Source organism: Zingiber officinale, chromosome 2A (assembly GCF_018446385.1).
Source record: "Zingiber officinale cultivar Zhangliang chromosome 2A, Zo_v1.1, whole genome shotgun sequence".
In the NCBI taxonomy this organism is placed as follows: Eukaryota; Viridiplantae; Streptophyta; class Magnoliopsida; order Zingiberales; family Zingiberaceae; genus Zingiber; species Zingiber officinale.
Genome location: NC_055988.1, coordinates 1,720,712 through 1,737,524, shown reverse-complemented (window position 1 = coordinate 1,737,524; position 16,813 = coordinate 1,720,712). Strand labels below are relative to the sequence as shown.

At 38.3% G+C, this 16,813-nt stretch overlaps 2 protein-coding genes across 2 annotated transcripts; one reads left to right on the top strand and one right to left on the bottom strand.

Annotated features, from left to right (window-relative positions):
* Positions 1–186: 186 nt before the first annotated feature.
* Positions 187–5,124, top strand: LOC122040479 (transcription factor RF2b-like). Its single transcript, XM_042599803.1, has 4 exons — positions 187–883; positions 1,372–1,504; positions 3,016–3,100; positions 4,571–5,124. Exons 1-4 carry the CDS (start codon positions 333–335, stop codon positions 4,915–4,917), a joined length of 1,116 nt encoding a protein of 371 aa, XP_042455737.1. The 5' UTR covers positions 187–332; the 3' UTR covers positions 4,918–5,124.
* Positions 5,125–5,367: 243 nt separating this feature from the next.
* On the bottom strand, positions 5,368–6,605 carry LOC122040373 (WRKY transcription factor 55-like). The gene is made up of 3 exons (XM_042599689.1): positions 6,346–6,605; positions 5,862–5,990; positions 5,368–5,771 (listed from the first exon to the last, which is right to left on the bottom strand). The coding sequence occupies exons 1-3, from the start codon at positions 6,603–6,605 to the stop codon at positions 5,396–5,398; spliced, it is 765 nt and encodes a 254-aa protein (XP_042455623.1). The 3' UTR covers positions 5,368–5,395.
* Positions 6,606–16,813: the final 10,208 nt, after the last annotated feature.

The following is a 16,813-nucleotide window of genomic DNA, read 5'->3' as shown; positions in this document are numbered from 1 at the left end:
TTGAAATATCTTTATATGATAATGAAAATAAAGAAAGCTTTTTAAATAATTAATGATTAAATATGACCGTTATATTATAGTTTTCTTAAAAAAATATCTATTAAATACTCTCAAATCATTTTGACAAATATATATTTAATATAATATTTGTTCGAGAGGAATACATAAATAGTAAGATGGCCGCCAGATCCTTCCCCGGGTTGTTTCTCCTTGCTGTCACTCTCTCTCTCTCTCTCTCTCTCTCTCGCTCTCTCTCTCTCTTCTCTCTCTCTCCCTCGCTCGCTTGCGTCCCTTCCCCGCGACAAAAGGCAAAAGGGAGGCGACGACTCGAGATGCAATGGAGGCCGCCAGATCCGCCGCAGCCGCCCCAATCAAACCCCAATTTCGCTCCATTCTCGCCGCCGGCCGCGCCACCGGCCCCCATGTTCACAGTTGCCGACCCCACTCCCGGCTCCCACCACCGGCGGGCTAGATCCGAGTTTTCATTCCGCATTCCGGATGATCTCGATCTCATCCCCGGGGATTCCCTCGCGGCGGGGGCCGCCGACGAGGTCGGCTCCGAAGATGACCTCTTCTGCACGTTTATGGACGTCGAACAGATGGAATGCAAGGTCGAGGAGAGCGGATTCGTCGCAGAGGCTGGCCCTAATTGCGAAGATTGGTCTGCGGAGAGCTCCGGGGACAAGAAGATCGGAAATCCCGCTGGATTGGCATCTGAAAGGCGCAAGCATCGACATAGCGTCTCTATGGACGGGTCGTCGATGATGTCGTCCGCGCATCTGAGGGGCGAAGGAGTGTTCGGGGAGGTGATAGAGGCGAAGAAGGCCATGACCTCTGAGCAACTTGCCGAGCTTTCGGCCGTCGATCCCAAACGGGTCAAAAGGTACCTCGTTTTTGCTGGATGAAAGTTGGCATCTTTCTCTTCATGAGAATCCCGTGCTTGATTCTAAATGTTATTCCGTTCATTTTATCATTTCACATGTCAAAACGGTGACTCACTTGCAGGAGATGAATAGAACATGTTGCGATCACTAGTTAGTATTGTTATTCCATCAGGGATAACTGATACATATGAGAAGCAAACAAATTTTATATTGGCACACACAAAAAACTCAATTTAGATACCAGAGTAACGACACAGGTATACTTTGACTAGGACCGTACTGATAATTCTAAATGTGTAAGTTCTTTTTTGAGTAGAAAATATATTAGCTAGTCATGAAAACATATAAATTTCCTTACATGTTCTTCAATTTTACTTCCGGAATAAGCACATTGGTGTATTGATGCTTAATATTTTGAAGCATACGCATCTATTCTAACTTTGTCAATGATGTGGTAGTCTCATGGTTCAAAAATTGGTGCATGTAGAATTATGGCTAATAGACAGTCTGCTGCTCGCTCAAAAGAAAGAAAGGCTCGTTATATAATTGAACTTGAGAAAAAAGTGCAAACCCTCCAAACTGAAGCTACAACTCTCTTCGCGCAGCTTGCATTGTTTCAGGTGTGTTATTTTAGAGTTATTCTTCTGATTGTATGAGCTATCTGAGCAACTAACTGTCCCAGAATGCTATAGTCGTCACTTGTTTGATGAGAAGTGAACAGAAAATGTTAGACAATGAATCCCCTATATGTTCATGGCTAATGGATCATGCATTTTTATCATATTTCATGTCAAATCATCATACTCTGCAACTAACTTAACAATACCTGTGAAAGCTTTGTCTAATTATTGTTGAAATCAACTAGTTCTTCACACATTGTCCTATGTAGTTTTCTATTATGTTAAGGAGGTCAAGGTATGGTCAACACAGTATTCATGTGACTTAATTCCTCTTCTTTGTTGGTACTTTATGATATCCATATCATAAGTGATTCCTAATGGATATTTGAATATGATCATTTTCATCGTCAAGTGTGTTTGCCCAACTATTTAGAGCCAACTATATAAATCTTATCCCTCCATTGAGCTCTATGCAAAGCAACATCATTAGTAAAATCCAAAATAATTAAAATTGATCTATTACATTGACAAATATTCTTTTGGTCTCTTACCTCTTGCACCTTGAACTCTAACAAATTCAACTTTTCCAACTATATAATTTGTTGGTCGTCTATGAACATGTCTATACACACTATATCAACTTTTTTCTTATCTCTTATTTTATCATCTGCTGTAATTGCACTTAATTGTTCTCAAATATTTGTACTTTTCTTTTCTAATAATTCCACACATTATCTTGGCATTCTTATCTCTACTATCTTAACTTTTTTTTACATATCGTTCCTCAATAGTCCAAGACTGTCATAATATATAATCAGTCATACCAAAGTCTTAGAAAATTTTTCCTTTTAGTTACAAGGAAAACGCATCGATCATGCAAGACTTTAAAAACTCCTCTTCATTTTCACTACTCATTCCTTAGTAATATTCTATTAATGATATCTTTATCAATATACCCTTCTTGTTGAATAATAGTTCCATGTATAAAACTTGTATGGGAGATTTCATGTGCATTCATTATAAACATCACATCAGTTCTTTACTTGTTGCTGAAAGTACATTTTTATATATTCAGTTTTTGTTTGAGTTGTCTTAAAATCTTTAGTTTCTGAAATTTTCTCTATAATTCAAATTTCAACTTTAATCTAATTGCACTCTCATCACATTCCTTTCTTCTCCAAAACCCATAATGCAATTGGGTTGTGTGTGTGTGTGTGTGGGGGAATGGAAAGTAGGTTTTGATTCCTAGGAGGGAGGAGATATATAAGGGTTATAGTTATGTTAGTGGCAGAGGGTGGCATTTGGTTGCCCTTGGTATAATTAAGACAAGGTGTTACAAGATGCTACCCCGTGTAGTTGAGGTCGATGTCTTTTCTTGTTATATGGTGTTACCTGCATATTTGTGGCAATATGATGACATATTATTACTCCTTGTGCCTTCTTTATTGATTATCTTCGAAAAAAAAGATAACTAGTGAAAAACTAATTATCTCAAACACTTCTCTTTCTAGAGAGACACAGCTGGGTTGTCTGTAGAGAATACAGAGCTTAAGGTACGGTTACAAGCTATGGAACAGCAAGCTCAGATGCATGAGGGTAAGACTTGTTCCCCTTTTGTTTCTTAGGCTGTTATTTTGCTTCTTGGCTTTCTGAGATATGTTGAATGTAGCCTGAATAGATTATTGTTTAGTCAAACTAAGACTGATTTAAATCTTTCTTGCTGAAGCTTGAGGTCAGTAAATTTCCAGTATCCACTGTAAACAAAATGCTGCTTCTTAACTTTGCTTTAGGAAAACTGTTTGTTTAAATTCCTGATACAGTATACCATTCTAAGTTGTAAACATTGCCAATATATGGTGTTATGTCTTTTTATCTGGACATGTTTTAAGAAGAGATTTAGAGATGGACCTGATAGCTATGGATATTAGATATAGAATTAAATATTTTATAAAGGACAATGCTAAATTCTAACTTAAGTAAGACTATGGCTGATAGGTCTTAAATCTGTAGGTATGACTGTGGTCTCCAATAGTATCCAAACACACTCGTCATCTCTTAGGTTCCAACACACTCCAGCTAAAATTTTCAGCCCCTTAATCTTTTTAGTTGTTACACTACAGAATAATCTGAAATCATCATAAACCCAGGCCTCAGCAGGTCCAACATCTCAACCATGGCCAAAGGTGCTTGAATCATAGGTATCCAAAGGTGCTTGTTACCAAGTTGGCAAAAAAAAAAAAATGGAAATTATTGTCAAGGTCCTATTTTCATTAAAAATATTTATATATACCTGTGTATTTATATATGTGGATAGGTCTTTTGCTTTACCATTTTATTAAAAAGATCTTTAGATGCATCCACTGTGCTTCATATCTTGGTTCCTTTAGGCACAGATGGCAGCAGAGGCCCTGCCATGCGCTTGCCACCTGTGCTTCTGTTGAACCTCCTTCCATATGACGTGGGGTTGTTGTAGGAGGGCCATTAATGTGCTGGTTCCACTTTTTTTTTTTTTTGGTTCCTTTAGTTTCTTATTATGATTATCTTAGAAACCAGATAGATAAAGCCTCTTTGGTACCCCAGCACCAACCAATTAGTCGAAGGCTAAAACCTTTGCATTTCATAGCATAGTGATCTTGTCTGCTGCATGGCATTCTAAAAGGAATTACTGATGAATCCTGTGGCATAATTCTTCATTTCTTAGCAAGATATGTGAATTCTGCATACATGTCTTTTGTCTCTTGTTTGTTTTTAGTCATATTCTGAATTCTAAATTGAAGTTCCTTAAGTTTATCGCTCTTTGGCTAGAATCAACCTTCCTACTAGCTCGGGGTACAGACACTAGAATTTTTTTTTTCTTCCAACATTTCTCAACCATGTCAATTTTTTTCTATATTCATGAATAGTGAGCATCAACATTGGCTCCAGGACTAGAACTCTCTAGGTTTGTGTATCTGTCACCATGGCAATTTCTTCCTTGTTTTCTAGCAGACACCAGTTTCAGATCAGGCATGTCAACTCCCATGTTTCTGGTGATTTCAGAATATTTATTCTGTGTTTCCTTTGCAGCACTAAACGAAGTGCTGAAGCAGGAACTCGAACAGCTCAAGTTTGTGACAGGCGAAACATCGAACCCCTGCAAAATGTCTAACGGGAGATTGCAACATGCAACTTATGATTCATCATTTGCGCTTCCCGACCAACAAACACTCCACCAAGCTACCCAGTTCCACCCTCAATTCCAGCAGTTCCAGCCTGGTGTCTCAAGTAGCTACTTTTCCGGTCGCCATAACTCCCTTTCCGATTTGATAGGGCAAGATTCCACGGGAAGGCTGCAGGAATTGGATATCAGCAAGAGTTCCTTTATGAAGGTGGAAGGGTCCCCAGATTCTCGGAATGGAAGCAAAAAGGTTTAGCGCGGCCGTTGCTTAAACTAATCATCGTCGAGGTGCGGTATTCTATCTACTCTATTCATTCTAGTAGAACTTGTATCCGATTTCTTTTTGTTCTTAAAGGAGTGCATTTTTTCCTTCTCCTTTTTGGCTTGGTAAGTCATGTTTCTAATTTGTAATACTATTGTGTTTTGATAGATCTGTGTTAATTAATTTGGTTATTTGCTTTCATTTGGATTGTTTCCAGTATTATATCACTCAAAATGTTATTATTATTTTGAGAAGGAAAGAGCAGACAACATGGAAAATAAAGAAAATAATAATAATAACAATAATAAAGAAAAACATTGTACATTACTGTCAATCAAGGAAAACGTTTTGGGATATATCAAACAATTTGTTAACTGAAAACGAATGTGTGTTGTTAAGGAAATAAAGGTGCAAGTTATTACAAACTAAAAGAATCGACGTTGCTTCTTCTTCTGAATATTAGCTCCAACTCCTAATGTGTCCTCGCCGGAAAGATGACGGGATTGAACATAGCGTCGGCGAGCTCTGCCACCGAATCCTCCACGTCTCTGCGGCCGCCCTGCGCCGGCACACCCATTCCTTGCTGCGGGGCGCCGATGGTCCCCTGCAGCCAATCATGGACCCTCCCCATCTCCGTGTGATGCGACGAGGACGTCGTCGGTGCCGGCTGCATGACTTCGCCGGAGCGAGCGTCGCTGGTGGCGAAGAGGAGTGAGGCCGGGAAGGTCTGACACGTGTGCATGCCGTAGTAGGTGACCTCGTAGGTGAAGGGGTCGTCGTCGAGCCGCTGCACTTGCTTCTTCGCCTCGCAGCCGTAGAAGCTCTTGTGCGTGCAACGGTAATAACTCCTGCCAAAATTATAAATTTATTTTTTTTTATTATTTTTTTAAAAAATTATTATCATATTAAATTACTAAAAACTAATTAAAATTAGAAACCTAGGAAATCTCGAATTGAGGATGTCCTTCTGGCCATACTTCCGCCACGTGTGACCGTCGTCCGGTGGGTTGTCGATGTTCCCGGTTCCCATCGCCGGCACTCTTATCGCCGTCGTGTTCTTCTCCTTCCTAGAAATTATATTCAAGCCAAAAAATTTAATTAATTTTTTCTTAGAAAAAATATTAGCTTAGTCAACACATTGACCATTTATTTTCCGAGTCAACGAAATTTAACGAATTCGAAGTTTCATTTCCGGCAGAATTTGTATAATTTGGTTTGAAGAATAATTTTAATCAAATTCATCATAATTTAAGAAGAAATTAATTTTTGTCCGAATAGATTCTAGGGCATTTTTAAAATAAGGTAAACTATAAAGGCAAAGGTAAAACGAGAATATTTTCCAAGTGTAAATTAAGAAAATTCCAGAGGGGGAAACTGAATATTTGTACTAAATCATATTCTCCGCCTCCGAATTCCACGTACCTCTTCCTCGACCCGCGTTGTTCCGGCGGCGACGACCCGGCGTCGCCGCCCTCCAGGGACTGTTTCGTCAACTCCAAAGCGGCCGGCTGGGGCATGCGCTCCCTGAGCGCGGCGGCGGCCTTTCGAAAGGCGCCGGCGACGTCCTCGCAGGAGGCGAGGAGGTAGTGGGGGTCGACGGTGCCGGCGGCGAGGCGGAGGGAGCGGTCCAGTTCGCGGGCCAGACCGCACGCGTCGAGGATTTGGGTCAGCATCCGGTCCATGTCTGGTCGACCGGTTGGGATTGGGTCAGGATTTGGCAGACGAGGGAACACGTCTATATATATAAGAGTTGGATTCGGGGAGATTAGTTAGTTAGTGTAAACAATGGGACGAGAAGGAGGACTGCGGACTTGGTCCAAGTCATTTGGGTTTAATTCTCGTTCTCGGGTCGCATGGAAGACCGTCCCGAACTAAATTTTTAACTCGGAGCAATTTGAATGTTCTAGTTCCATCGTTTATGGCTCCGGATTGAATAAATTCCGAGGGTTCACGTCTATTAATTTTTCCATTCTATCCTATTGACTTCAAGCCATATTAATGAAGAGTTACGATTCAAATATATAGTTATTGCTGATGCGGCTATAAAGGAAAGTACACTTAGCACGAAGTCAACTATTATCAAAGTTATGATTATCATTGGAGATTTTTCTCTAATTTAGATCAAAATTAGAGTGGTCTTCGTCCAAGTATCAAAAGATCAAACAGAGGATAATTACAATGATCAGTTTGTCAGTCAGGGCCCGACCGACCCATCTAAGTTGAGATGATACGTGAGACAGCTGACGCTCAGTACGGAACAGCAGGATGTTAAAAAAGACCGGATATTTTGTCCGAACAAAGGGGGACATGTTACTATATAGTCACTACACGGAAGAACAACTGAAGTCACCAGAGCAAAGTACTTTCTTGATAGGTCCTTTTATAGGATATATTGGAGAGCGTGTTCATACCTCGAGAAGCGCGCACATCGTCTACCAGAGCTCTATATAAAGGGGGGTCCGACGGGAGTACTCGTTATCTACTGTTTGAGCATAATTTTACAGTTGCTCCACTTTTCTCCACATTCTGATCACTAACTTGAGTTTTGGAGGGACAATGCCGGGAACTCCTTCCCTGACTCGACACTGACGTTTCTTGTTTTACAAATCGGAGCGAGTTCTACAACCAATCAACGAATTTGTCAAATCCCAGTTTTCCAATCTTCTGGCTTTCGGACATGACCAATTGTAATATAAATTTATTTTTTATTTAATACTGATTAATATTATATTATAATGATTGATTATTATAAAATTTATAATAATATTAAAAATAATTTTAGAAATAAAAATAAATTGATAGAGTTATTATTCTTATTATTATTTTCCAAAGCTTGTCAAACAATTCTTCTATATCCTTCCGTGATCGACGATTCCCCTAAAGCGATCTTTCGTTCATTAAATCTCCTTCTCTAGCCTCCTGTAGACCCCCCAAATGTCGTCGGACGCAATGCTTCTTCTAGGGTTCTTGGCCGGCGAGGATTTGATTCACGAGAAGTATAAAAGAGATAAAACAGAATTATCAAAATTGATCGAATCAAATTACCAAATCAAATTAATATTTGGATTATTTTAATAATTCTATTATAATTATTCTCAGAATTATTCTTAAAATAATTCTGTTATTTATTAATTAGTTAATTAATCAAGTATTTTTTGAACATTATATATTGTATTATCTTTAGGATAAATATTAATGAATAGTAAATTTTATTACTTTCATATTATTTCTTGTTCTCTCCCTATTCTACTTCTTATTCCAATGGTGTCTTCGCCCGACGCGCGCTCCAACTCCTTCTTCCATGACGAAACAAGGGTCTCTACGCGTCCTCTGAGGTCAACATCACCACCTCGGTGTCCGACCGCAATTCCTTCGTCCAGTGAGCTTCCCCTCCCTCTACTCTTTCCGATCTCGTATTTATTCCAGCCTCCGATCTGATGACCAGGGTGGTGAATTTTGTGCATTGCCCTCCCTCTTCTCGGCTTAGCTCTGTTTGGTTGTTGTTATTGAATTGTTTGATCGAATTAGGCTTCTCGTTCCCTCATCGGCATTGAAGAAACTGATATACGAGAGTCTATAGTAGAATTGCTATCCTCGAAAGTGCTCTTTTGCAACAATGTGTATATCGGGGCAAAAAAAAAATTGTAATTATATTCCCCCAAAATCAAATATTTCTAATTTACTTTAATGTGCTCCTTAGATTATTTTTTTCCCCTCGTTTGCATAAACAGTTACATTAACCAAGCGAAAAGAGAAATGAGTGCTGAAGCATAGTCATTATTTTTTGTTTAATTTGCACACTGATTACTAGAAAGATTCAAAAAGGACTGATTCATAATGAGCTCAAGACAAGGCACTTATTTATATTTCTCTTTTGTATAATATTCTTCGTATGTTGGTAGGCTTTAAACAGTTTAAGCATGTTTTTTTTCTTACATGATTTACATTGGCATTAGATAGCCTGATGTACAATGATACTTTAAACTTAATAAAATATATATAAGTTAGAGACTGACACTGATTACAGTTGAATAGACAGGCAAGTCAAGCCCACTTGAGAGCAATGCAATCCAACTCTACCCACATCTCCATCGTTGGATCCGTTGGGCCCGGTATTTTCCGGAGAGAGCAAATTGATATGGATCGTCAAGGCTAGTGTTTGACATTATCTTTGTAAATAATATTGCTCCGCTACGGTGCTAATGAATAGCAGCAATTCGTTCCAAGATACAACGACGAACGTCTCGGAATCGTAGCACTCCGAATTCTGAGATCAGCGAACCTTCTCGTAGGCTTTTTGGACTATTTATGCACAAGATGAGATGAATGCTCAAGAGATAGTAGAATAGATGAATTCGATGATTCGAATGAATTTTTCAACATCTGGAGGGTTCTATTTATACCAAATGAAGAGGTTGAATGCCTTTTGGGTGAGTGAATGTGTTCTTTGGGATGAATCGATCTGGATCGTCCATTTGGGTGAGTGAATGTGTTATTTGGGATGAATCGATCTGGATCGTCCATTCTAAAGAGTTATAACCCTTCACATATCCCACTTTAATCTCATCCATCAGATCTGAAGAGTTGTGACCCTCAGATCTCGCCTATTATCATCAGCCATCGGATCTGAATCTACTGATCCATTCGATCTAACGCTTCAGATCAAGTCTCATCCCAAGTGGTCAGATCATGACTCTTCGCGATCCAACGCTCCAGATCGCATCTCCGGCGATCCATCACACCTCTTTGATCAACGGTAGCCATCCGTTTGCCTCAATCAACAGTCCAGTCACCTCTTTGATCTCCATTGCGCACGTGGCGAGTGGCGGGCTCACAGGTGCGAGCACCTGCTCGCCCCTGAGAAGAGAGCATCTGGTCTTTTTATGAGTTAACTCCATTTAATAAGCAAAGAATGCACATCGAAAATTTTCGATGTGGGACTATTCTCCCATGCATTTCCTTATATATCATTAATGAGTAATTAATGTTTATTTGAACCGACTTTAAACAATTAATTTCTCATTCACCTTTAATCGGTTTTGAGCAAATTAATAGTCTAAATCTATCTACGTGAAACGTAGATTTCAATTTTGAAGTCAATTATGACTTCTATCTATTGATAGCATTCCGATTTTTCTATAAAATCGATATTGATCCATTAAGACTCCAATATCCAACAGGATCGATTGCATCTCCACCGTTCATATTTTTTTATCCTTGAGATAAATAAACGCGTATGTTTACCCGAGGAGGGAAATTCATGTCATCACCTCTCATTCACCCTTCGTCTTTATTTTTATAACTCTCTCTCTGCTGCACTGAGGCGGCCGCCCCTATCTGCCCTAACCTGGCTCCGTCCTGTGTATATATATAAAAGAGGTGGATTTGGAGGGATTAATTGGTGTAAAGAATCGGATGAGAAAGAGGACTGCGGACTTGGTCCGAGTCATTGGGTTTTATTTTGATTCTCGGGTCGTAGGGAAGACCGACCCGGTCTAAATTTAACTCGAAGGTCTTCTTCTCTTTCAACAATTTGAAGGTTGTAATTCCACCATTTATGGTCCGTCCGGTCCGGATTGAATAAATTCCGAGTTGTAAGTCTAGTAGTTCTTGTTTTCTTTCCTCATTGACTTCGAGCCATATTTTTTCCTTTAAAAAAAAAAAGAGAAAATTCAAAATTAGAGCATTTGATATCAATTTTTTTTTTTTTTAAAAAAAGAGGACATTCTTTTTTATTAAAATTGCTAAAAAAAATAAAAATCATCTATTATTAAAATAATATTCTATTTCATTTCAATTTATTTATATATATTTTTTTAAATGCCATAATTATTATGATATTGACACTTCAATACTAATAATAATATATTCGATGGTCTCAAATTAATTAGAGAATGATAATTTTATTATAATAAAATAAAAGTCAAATATAAAAAAAAAAAATTTCATATCCTCTAATATTTGATGGTCTTCTTTCACATGACTTGGGCGTAATCATCCTACAACTAATGATAATATATTTTAATACTTATAATTTATAATTAATATAATATAAATAATTTATCATAAACGTTATATTATTGTAATTATTTTTGAAATGTATATTTTATAATAACGTTAAAAATAAGAGTATTTTTGAAAATAAAAAAATTAAAATGGTGGAATAATATTTCAATAATAAATAAAAAATGGAATGTCTTTTTATTTTTGATTCCTTTAAATTGAAAGGAAAAGATAAATCTTTGATGGATCATTTTTATTCTACTCCTCTAATTTACTCCTAGTCAAATCTATGTCTCTACCTATCAAGATCGTTGATGGGAGCCCGCATTGCCCCTCTAACGGCAGGGTCAGCACTGAGAGAGCTTGTGTGTATCAGGAAAAGACTAACGAATAGAAAATCTCAAGGGAGATGAAAGTCTTTGCGGGTAAGAGAAAATCATATTTTCATTTACTTTCTTGAAGCTTTATATAGTCGTAGAGGTGTTGGTGTTGGAGTAATTGGTGTCTACTTAAGTTTTGATGTTTAGACAAAAGGTTTAAATTATGATTTATATATATATTTGATATGTGCTATTGAGTATGCAAGTGACAATTACAAAAGTAAAGTAAATGTGAATTCCAAGCATGAGAGTTTTGACGGTGAAAGTCCAAGTTGTTGTATCGAGACGCACGTGAAGCGAGGGGGGGGGGGGTTGAATCACATGATTTTGAAAAACTTGTTCTTTTCGATTTTGAAAACAAAGTGCGCAGCGGAAATACAAATAAAAACAAGTAAAAGACATGAACACAAACGGTTTTACTTGGTTTTGAGCTTTCGGTGACTCCTACTCCAAGACCTAGGTCCCGCGGATTTATCGATGAGTAATTTACTAAAAGGCTCTTCCAGAATTGCCAAAAGAGATGATCGAGTACAAAAGAATCGAAAAAGTATAGTATACTACACTTTCCGTTTGCAGAAATTAAGAACAGAAATTAAATTATGTTACCAAATACTTTTGTAGATGATCTACTTGAGCTTGGTATTTAGACGACTTTTTGGTGACAGTCAGGTGTAGTAGAGTCGCAACAAGGCAGCGCCAGGAAGCTGAAGCAGTCAGAAAGCCAAATCATGTGCGTAGGAGCTTGTGTAGACGTTGATATTGAATGAAGAGGTTGAATGCTCTTTTATAGATAGTGGAAGACGCCTTTCATAGCCTCGAAGGCACCTTCAATCCCACAAATTTGATCCTGATGAATCTGGCTCTTATCAACGATGAATTCTGAATTTTATCTATCGAAAGGCACCTTCCATGACACTGAAGGCACCTTCCATGAACAGTGCGGAAGGCGTATGGAAGACACCTCGAGCACTGTTCATCTGAGGTCTTTTGTGCTCCTCCTGCCCTACAAAATATGTTAGTCCAATAAATCAAATAATAACTTGCAAGATAGTGTTAGCACAGTAATAAAGAGTAGTAATTAGATCATGTTTTCCTGAGACAAGGATCTAGTCAAGGTCTAAATTTAGGTTTTTGAAATGGACATGAATTGGACCAATGCCTACTGTCCCTTTAAACGGGGGTGCATCTTCACTTAGTCACTTTCCTCCAGTGAATTATCTCTACTTACTAGGTGTAGAGTTACCTTTCAGAATCACACATTCAGACTTTGGGAATCAAACATCTTAACTTACAAGAATCGCACATTCAGTCTTCACCCATCGGGAATCAGACATCATAATTTGCCGGAATCATACATCCGGCCTTCACCCATTGGGAATCAGACATCCTGATTTCACCCATCGGGAATTACACTGTTGGATGCTACTCAGAATTCCGTTCTACTTCCCTTGTACAAAAATTTGTACAAGCACAGAACTTTCCTAACAACCTATGTGTTCCTCATGAGTTAAACTTGAATTGGAAATGAAACTTGGATTGCAAACGATACTTAACATTATTAATCCAAGTTCATCCCATGTTACAAAAGTTGATTAAATATCTATTTCAAGGATTGACTTCCAGGTTAAACATGGCGAGACACTTGGTCTTCTTGGGTATGAGATCATCCACCACTTCCTAGACAAAGCCTTTCAAAGAAATTGGATATTCAAACTTCTTATAGTAACCCTAGGTTTAACTACAAAGATCTCAATAGAAGCACAAAATCTAAACACTAAATCGAAACACGAAATTGCTAGCCTCTTGTGTTGGTATTTCATAATCCATACAAAGAACACAAACTAATTAATTTGAAGCGAAAACAATTAATTAGTTATACCTTTTTTTTGTAGCTTAAGACCTCTTGATCTTCTGTTATATTCCTCTCATTCTCTTGGACGTCGTGTGAGCGACGATCTACCAAGATGAAATCCACCCAAATAATTTCTTCTCCTCCAAGAAATTCGACCACCAAGGAAAACCAAAATAGGAAACTTCCTACTCTTCTTCTTCCTGTCCAAGCAACCGGCCACAAGAAGATGTCTCTTGATGTGTCGCCGGCCCTAAGGAAGAAAGCAAGGTGAAGAGGCCTTCTTCTTCTTCTTCTTCTCCACCAAACAACCGACCACCAAGGGTGAAGAGAGGTGCTGCCGACCTCAAGGAGAAAAGGAGAAGAAGGACCGGCCACCAAGGAATAAAAGAGGAGACTTAGGTTGTGTGTTACCCCATAAGACACCATGCATATACTTCTCTTTTATAATCCTTGGTAATGGCAAAGAAGAAAATTTTAATAATAATTAAAATCTCTCTCTTTTAAATTTCCTATTTTGATATTGTGATGGCCACAAAAGGAAAATTTTAAAATTAATCTCTTTCTTTTAAACATTGTAGATGACTATAAAAAAATAAAAGATTAAAATTAAAACTTTTCTTTTAAAACATGGTTACAAGAAAGGGAAGTTTTATCAAAATTAAAATATCTCTTTTAAACACTACAAATAAGGAAAGATTTTAACAAAATTAAAATATCTTTTTTAAACCTTTGTAGATAGTTATAAAATAAAAGATTTTAAAATTTAAAACTCTCTTTTAAAACCATGTGGATGACTTCAAAAAAGGAAAGATTTTACCAAAATTTAATTTTAAATAAATCTCCTTTTCTATCATGCTATGACCGGCCCCTTGCTTGGGCACCAAGCAAGGCTTGACAGGCCACATCTTGGAGACCAAGATGGGCTTGGTCGACCCCTTGCTTGGGCACTAAGCAAGGATGTGGCCGGCCCCTAGCTTAAGTAAGAAGTTGGGCTTCGGGTGGATAAAAAGGCTTTTAATTTAAGAGGCTACAACAGGGACCTAGAGGAGAAATTAGTTTTGGCCTCCTCATGGACTTGAGCTTCCTGTGTTCGACCCTAACACCCAACACAAGTTCATCAATAATAACTCATACCACTAAAGAGTCATTATTGAACTACCGCACCAATCTCATATTACATTATGAGCTTCTTCTTATCATGAGTGCATTAGTCTCCCTGTGTTTAAGATATCGAATGCCCATTAATTAAATGAGTTACTGACAACTCACTTAATTAATATCTAGCTCCAAGAGTAGTACCACTCAACTTCATTGTCATGTCGGATTAAGTCCACCTGCAGAGTTTACATGACAATTCTTATGAGCTCCTCAAGGGGACATCATCAACCTAGGGCACAGTTTCATTCTATAATCAACAACACACCATATAAATAATATTATTTCCCAACTTATCGGGCCTATTGATTTAACGAATAAATCTCACCCATTGATAAATTAAAGAAATAAATACTAAGTATATGCACTTGTTATTATATCGGGATTAAGAGTATACACATCTATAATAACAGAGGTTATGTTCTTTTATGCAATCAGTATAAAAAAAAAATCTCAAATGGTCCTGCTCAATACAAACATAGTGCAATAGTTAATTTTATAGTTAAGATAAACTAGTATCAAATTACACTACAACTATTCCAATGGTTTGCCCCAATCCATCTTTGTTGTAAGCTACTATTTATAATTTATAAGGAGTTGATAACATGATCTTCTGTATGACACCACACACCATGTTATCTACAATATAAATTAAATAGACAACTGCATTTAACTAAATGTAGACATTTGACCAATGTGATTCTTATTACAAAATAAATGTTCATTCAATAAATGTTCATACAGAACGTTAGGTTTTTAGTATACATCCTAACAATCTCCCACTTATACTAAAAGACTATGCTGCCTTATATGCTGCCATACATCTGATTCTCATCCCCTCAACATGCCTATCAAAAGCTCTCGCTGGAAGAGCCTTAGTGAAAGGATCTGTCAGGTTATCTTCTGATGCAATCTTGACGATAACAACTTCTCCTCACTTTATGATGTCTTGTATCAGGTGGTACTTGCGCTCAATGTGTTGACTAGCCTTATGGGCTCATGGTTCCTTCGCGTTTGCTACTGCACCACTATTATCACAATAAATTGTGATAATTTTGGGCAAACCAGGAATCACATCTAAGTCCATTAAAAAGTTTCTGAGCCATACAACTTCTTTGGCTGCCTCAGAGGTTGCAACATACTCAACGCCCATGATGGAGTCCGAAATGAGATGCTTACTATATTTCTAAAAATTTAGAAGATGTCACCTTAGAAGAAATGTTTTCAACATTTGAAGTTCATGAAATGAGATGTATATGTTGGTCCCTTTGGAGGCCGGCAAGAGGGGAGGGGTGAATTGCCCTACAAAAATAAATCTAACCTTTCTCGGATATATCAATTGATTAACAAACACTTGTAATAAAAAAAATGAGACTAATTAAAAGAGATTAGACACAGAGAGTTTACTTGGTTTGCAATCAAGGGATTGCTAATCTAAGGAAAAGAAGGTGCAGTATCTGATGATCTCCTTTGGGCGGAGTAGCCTCTTACAGCGTTGAGAGCACAGACAGAAAAGTAAAGCACTAAGAAACTGATTACAAGTGAGTTGATTAATCTGTGTAAATCAGTGCTATATTTATAGCACTGGTCGGGGCGCCCCAAAGGGTTCCGGGCGCCCTAGGGGGGATAAAATTTTATCCCCCAACGTTCAGATCGAGTCAAAACTCGATCTGGTCAAAATCCACTTCCGACCGCTCGGAATGGGTCCGGGCGCCCGAACCACTTAAGTTAACCCAGTTGACTTTTTGTGGTTCGGTTCCACTGCTCCGGTTCAGCTCGTCTCGGTCTGGGTCTTCTGTTCCGGCTCCGCTAACTTGGGTGATCTCGGCCATCCGGAATAGGGCTCACCCGAACCCAAGTTCCGACATTCTCCTCGAGCAGCCTTCCTTCCCGGTTTCTCATCCCTCGAACCTCGTGTACATTCTTCTCGTCCGCCAGTGTACTCTTTCGCGGTCACCTCGTCCCTCGGATGCACCGAGCCCGTCGACTCTCTCCCATGCTGTCCTTCTCGCTAGCCACGTTTTCCGCTCGACTTCCTGTGTTTCTAAGTTCGTGTACACTTAGACACAAGGGTTAGACAAAATATGACCTAACTTAACTTGTTTGATCACATCAAAACACCTTGGGGTTTCAACAGTATAGATTCGAAGGAGTCAAAGCACAACATAACCTTTAAGGCAAGGGTGGATGAACAAGATTCAGAATCCTCTCTCGATGACAACGAAACAACATTAATGGTAAAACAATTTAAAAAATTATTTAAAACTAAAAAATCTAACCATCTGCAGGGTAGAAATAAAAGAACAATCAGATGCTACCACTACAATGAAGAAGGGCATGTTAAAGACAACTATCCTAAATTAAAGATCAAGGATAAGGACAAAGACAAAAAACAAGAAACCTGTCCAATCTAACAAGTATAAGACGCTAAAGGTAGCATGGGACGAAACATCGTCCGAATCAGAAGTTGAAGATGTTGCTGGACTTGCGTTAATGGCAA